The sequence below is a fragment of the Montipora capricornis genome, unplaced genomic scaffold (assembly GCF_036669925.1).
Source record: "Montipora capricornis isolate CH-2021 unplaced genomic scaffold, ASM3666992v2 scaffold_509, whole genome shotgun sequence".
NCBI classification, from domain to species: domain Eukaryota; kingdom Metazoa; phylum Cnidaria; class Anthozoa; order Scleractinia; family Acroporidae; genus Montipora; species Montipora capricornis.
The window spans coordinates 5,001-10,000 of NW_027180249.1; the positions used below are offsets into that span (position 1 = coordinate 5,001).

At 39.8% G+C, this 5,000-nt stretch overlaps 1 protein-coding gene across 1 annotated transcript in view; it reads left to right on the forward strand.

Annotated features, from left to right (window-relative positions):
- Window positions 1-4,123, forward strand: part of LOC138036880 (uncharacterized) — a 9,115-nt gene extending 4,992 nt beyond the window's left edge. Inside the window, exons 6-7 of the mRNA XM_068882935.1 lie at window positions 644-815; window positions 3,882-4,123. Of these exons, the coding sequence (XP_068739036.1) occupies window positions 644-815; window positions 3,882-4,123 (414 nt within the window). The remainder of the gene's footprint in view (window positions 1-643; window positions 816-3,881) is intronic.
- The last annotated feature ends 877 nt before the right edge of the window (window positions 4,124-5,000 follow it).

The following is a 5,000-nucleotide window of genomic DNA, read 5'->3' on the forward strand; positions in this document are numbered from 1 at the left end:
CAAACCGTTTTCCACCTGAACATGAAAAGCGTTGACTGTTAAGAGCTTTAGTTGGCGTAGTATGGTCGTGTTAAGGTTAGGGTAGAAACAGCCGCTAAGCGACTGAGCGATTTTTCTCATATAAGCCTCGGGGACATATTATTTAGCAACTTATGGTGTTCTGAAATGGGCCCTTTGCTACTGACTTACTCATATGTCTGGAGAACTTTTTTTCAATGGTGCTAGGATTCATTGAATCCAACGTCATTATAAAGCTTAGCCTTGAGAGACTCACTTTGTATCAATTTCAAAGTGAAGAAATCGTTTCGTAGGACTGAGTTTTTCTATTTTCTTTGATTGGCAATGCTTCTTTTGTGCAACAAATAATACTTTGAAGGGGCTAAGTCCCATCATAGCGTTGATATGAAGCACGTGATTAGATCTAGGAGACAGCTTACTCAGTTCTTTTAGCGAAAAAAGAGCAAAAAATGTGGTCCCGCAAAGCGTTCATGGCACTATGTGGTTTCCATCGTAATGGCCGCCGCGACTTATTTTAAAGAATGAATTTGCCCATATTTCTTGCCGTTGTCTTCGCTCTCCCCGCGAACCAATCAACACATTCTAAGATATGTAATAAGGCAACTATTACTTGAATTATTTTCAGGTGCGTGTGCAAGGAAACGAAAGGTTTATGGGAGTGGGTGTAGTTTGGAAGGACTATGGAAAACATGATATGCCAGGATGGAGGGAAGACACTGTTGGTTACATTGTCAATCAAGGGAAAGTATTCGGTCCTTGTTACCCTGCCAACCCTAAAACGGGGAGAGAGTACGAAAGTGAGTAGATTGTATCCTTGATAAGGAATCCACATCCTACTTCTTAAAAAAGCGAAATGAAATTCCTGTAGACGGTCGGGAACTTGCCGAACAGAATGTGAGAAACGCGGACCTGCGATAGTTTCATGGAAATATATGGTTTGCAACAACGTGACCCACGATCTCTCGAGACAAGAACCTTTTACTTCATTCTTACGGCCATGCTGATGGCACGAACAAGAGATTGTTTTTGGCACTGACAAAGCGAAGATGACGCAACAGGCGAGTCAAGGATCGGAAACACTAAACCGCGGCCTTGATTCCTTCAAAAAGCGTAGCCAATTGCGTGTGAAGCGAAACTTTTCAAGGCATTAACATACAGCCAATCAGATCACGCGTTTTGATAACATGGCGTTCGCGAACAAAAAAAACGTTGGGCGAATGTGGGGGTCTCTTTGTGTGCTTCATAAACATACAAATTCCGAAATTCAAGTTTGCGACAACTGTTTCGTTTTTTATTGCCACTAATCAAATTCGGATTGTTCAAAACTGAAACTGACAAAGGGGATCGATATCCGCCAATTATAATGCAGAATAAAAGTGACGTATTAACCTTTAACTCACAGTAGACTTCTCTCTGTCTAACGCCATACGATTTTACTCGTCTAGGTTCACTCAATGTCCCCGTTAACCTACGAAATACGGAACCCTCCATTGGTATTTGAACCAATTTGTTCTCGTAGTTATGAAAGGCTTAAATGAAATCTTACTAAAACGGAATTGTCCGCGCTTTTCGAATGACTTTTGTAATATGATATTTAAAGTTGGGTTATTGCGCTTGTTGATTTGGATGTATGATATATAGATTTGTACTTTATTCAAGGAAAGAGGTGTTTACACCTGGCTCCACTTGTTCAAAGGCAGGATAACTTTATCCAGTGGATGATAAGTCACTATCCTGAGTTTAAAAGTTTATTATATACGTACTGAGATTTACCCACTGAAAAGGTACGAATTAAATTCTGTTCACAAGCTGGTCTAACGACCGTACTTTCCATGAAGTATACATATGTTATTTACCAGCTAAGGGTCGGTTCGTATAGTGAAAAACTGTGACCGTGGTCTTGAAAATGCTTTTTCAAAACCGAGGTCACAGTTTTTCGCTATAAGGACCGACCCTTGGCTGGTAAATAACTTTTTTTTCCTCTCTCTCTCCCTTCCTCTCTGAAATCACTTTTTTAAGTGTTGAGTCGCACCGCGCTTGATAGCGAATGTAGTATTAAAGCGACTTCCAAGCTGAACGTTTCAAAGAGAAATATTTTTATTTGAATTCTATTTCCATTCTCTTGTCTAATAAAAAGTAACTTCTGCATGTAGACGGATTCGGTGTCAAAGCAAATGGAAAGTTAAGGTCATCACGCAAGCTGACGCAACCAAGGCTAGGATTCCGCTCCCTCCAGGAACCTCCAGGATTTTTTGAATCCCTTTCGCTCATGCACTGAGAAAAAAAACAATCTTTATACTTCACGTTAAACGTTTGCCAAGATTTCTTACACACCTTTTACAGTGCGACGCGCCATACCGTGGCCACCCAACAAACATTTTTACAAGTTAGCTACTGATCAAGATACGCGAATTTGATTGACAGACACACCTCCATAGAAAGTTTCAACGCGCAAGAACCAAATGGAGGCTTGTCTGTCAATCAAATCCGCTCACACTGATTGGCTAACTTGAAAAAAATGTTTGTTGGGTGGCCACGGTAAGGCGCGTCGCAGTGTAACTAGATGTGCTTATTGCGTGCATATTCACTAAAGTAACTATATTTAACGTCGATAACTCGTAACAGTAATTCAACTGACAAACCTGAGGTCGACGGTGCGCTCATTTTACTCCCCCCTCTCCCTCAGTGCTCCGTTTTACGGATATTTAAAGTGCCCCTGTGTTAAAAAAAAACCACTTCCTTCTTTCCTTCAGATTTTGAAAGTGTGTTTGCTTAACACCTGACTAGCAAAATTTTGAGCTTTGATTTTTATCCAAAGGTCGCTTACTTTGAGTGTAAGTTTTGGATTTCACGGTCCGCCATTACTCACGTTCAAAACTGACCGATTGGACCTCATACGGTTGGATCCAGGGAAAAGTGACGTCAGAGGCTCACTAGCTTAAAATTTCAGCGTGTGAACGCAGCTTATTATATATGCAAAGCGTGAGTTTAAAATTCTGAAAGCCCCAAACCCCCGTGCTGCATATTAATTCTGCGGCGTAATCACGTATAGCATTCTTAAACTAGTGAGCCTTTGACGATATTTTCTCCTTGATCCAGCTCTCTCAAGAACATAATGTTGTAATGGCGGACCATTAAATAGGAAAATTACAGTTAAAATCAAGAGGTGTCTTTTTGACATCAAGGCTTAACACGTGGGTCACTTCGTGTTTTGTTACCATAGTTTTGAAATCCAAAGAACACTATAAATTCCTTTTTTGGTCACAGGGGCACTTTAAAGCTACTTAGCTACACGGAAAGGAAAGGGGTCGAAACAAGGATGCGAGATCCGGGAATCGAACACAGGACCTCTTGCACCAAGGCCGCGCACTAACCGTCTGTGCCATCCTTGCTCACTTTTAAGACTGCTAATATACTGAAATCTTTGCAGAGATTGAAACTGACGGATAGTGACTTATCCATCGGATAACAACAACTGGAGCCTTGGGGCCCGTTTCTCGAAAACCCCGAAACGTTACGGGCCATTTTCGGGTGTCACAATTCCCTTTGTATCGCAAAACTTCACAGACGGATTGGTCTTAGTTAGCTTGAAAACGTGTTCAGCTTTCCAAAACAAGCGGTTGGCAGTTTCACAAATGGCTTTTCGGGCCCGAAAAGTTTTCGGGACTTTCGAGAAACGGGCCCCTGGTATGCTCTTCCATTCGGCATTCGCAGGTGAAATATCCTTCATGCTTGTTTTAGATGATAGAATCCGTCATTGCGTTCCCTGGACAACAAAGAAGATTTTTTTTAAAACAAGGAAGTTTGTCTTTCCGTCATTTGATCGTGATGGTAATGTAAGAATTTTAAATGTCTCGTCGCAGATGCCGTTGCGTACCGAGGCGACGAAGTTGGCTGCAGTGTTGATTTTGGTTCCGCGGAAAATCCAGAGGAAGTCGAGATTGTATTCACGTTGAACGGAAAACAGATCACCCAAGACAAAATCCGGATGCCATATGATGTGCAATATTGTGGGAGTTTCTCCATGAAAATATATCCGTACGTTTGCTTGACAACTCCTGGCATGACAGTGTTAGCTAAGGTAAGTTCCGGAATTCGTCGATAACTGGGATAGGCTTGCACTACGAACTGTTCTATCAACGAAGCTATGACTGAAACCAATTGCAATGGACCTGGTTAATTTCAAGTAAATAATATATGAGTGTATTTATATTTATAATACTCTAAAAACATACTAGATTGTGATTTTACTCGATAATAGCAATAATAATAATAATAATAATAATAATAATAATAATAATAATAATAATAATAATAACATCATAGTGGACGTCCTCGGGGGCTGGTCTAAAGAACTGGGTCAAATGATGAAAGAGCTGATGGGAAAGAAAGGAAGAGTGATATTGGAAAAGATGCAGAAAGCAGTCATTTCAAGTACTTTGAATATGGCAAGAACATAAAAGTGCATGTGTGACAGCACGCCCTAGTCTGCCAAGGCAATGAAGTAGTTTAAGTTTATTGATTGAATAATTTATATTCTCTGATAATTTTTTGGCCTCTTTTAAGCTTTTAATTTAGATGCATTTCGTCTGACCAAGATCAGGTCCTATATTATAACATATTGTAACATATTATCAAAAATATCACTGAAGTGATAAGTGATTGCTTAGGGTTTTTTAGCTTTTAAAAGACTATATTAGGAAATTAATGTATTAGTTAATCTCTTTAGATTTGACCTAAGATTGGGCCTGAGTCAAAGCTTTATCTTTGTTTATAGGCTTCATCATTTGGTTTACTAAGTTTTAGCAGATATAGTTTAAGTTGTCAATATGTTAAATTAGCGGCCTTTAGGCTACACCTCACGCGCCCTACAGAGCCTTGACCGCTTATTAGAGCATCCATACGTATTAACTTCACCGGCCATAATAATAATATGAATTTATGTAGCGCTTTACAATATTTACAATTAAAATAATAAAAAT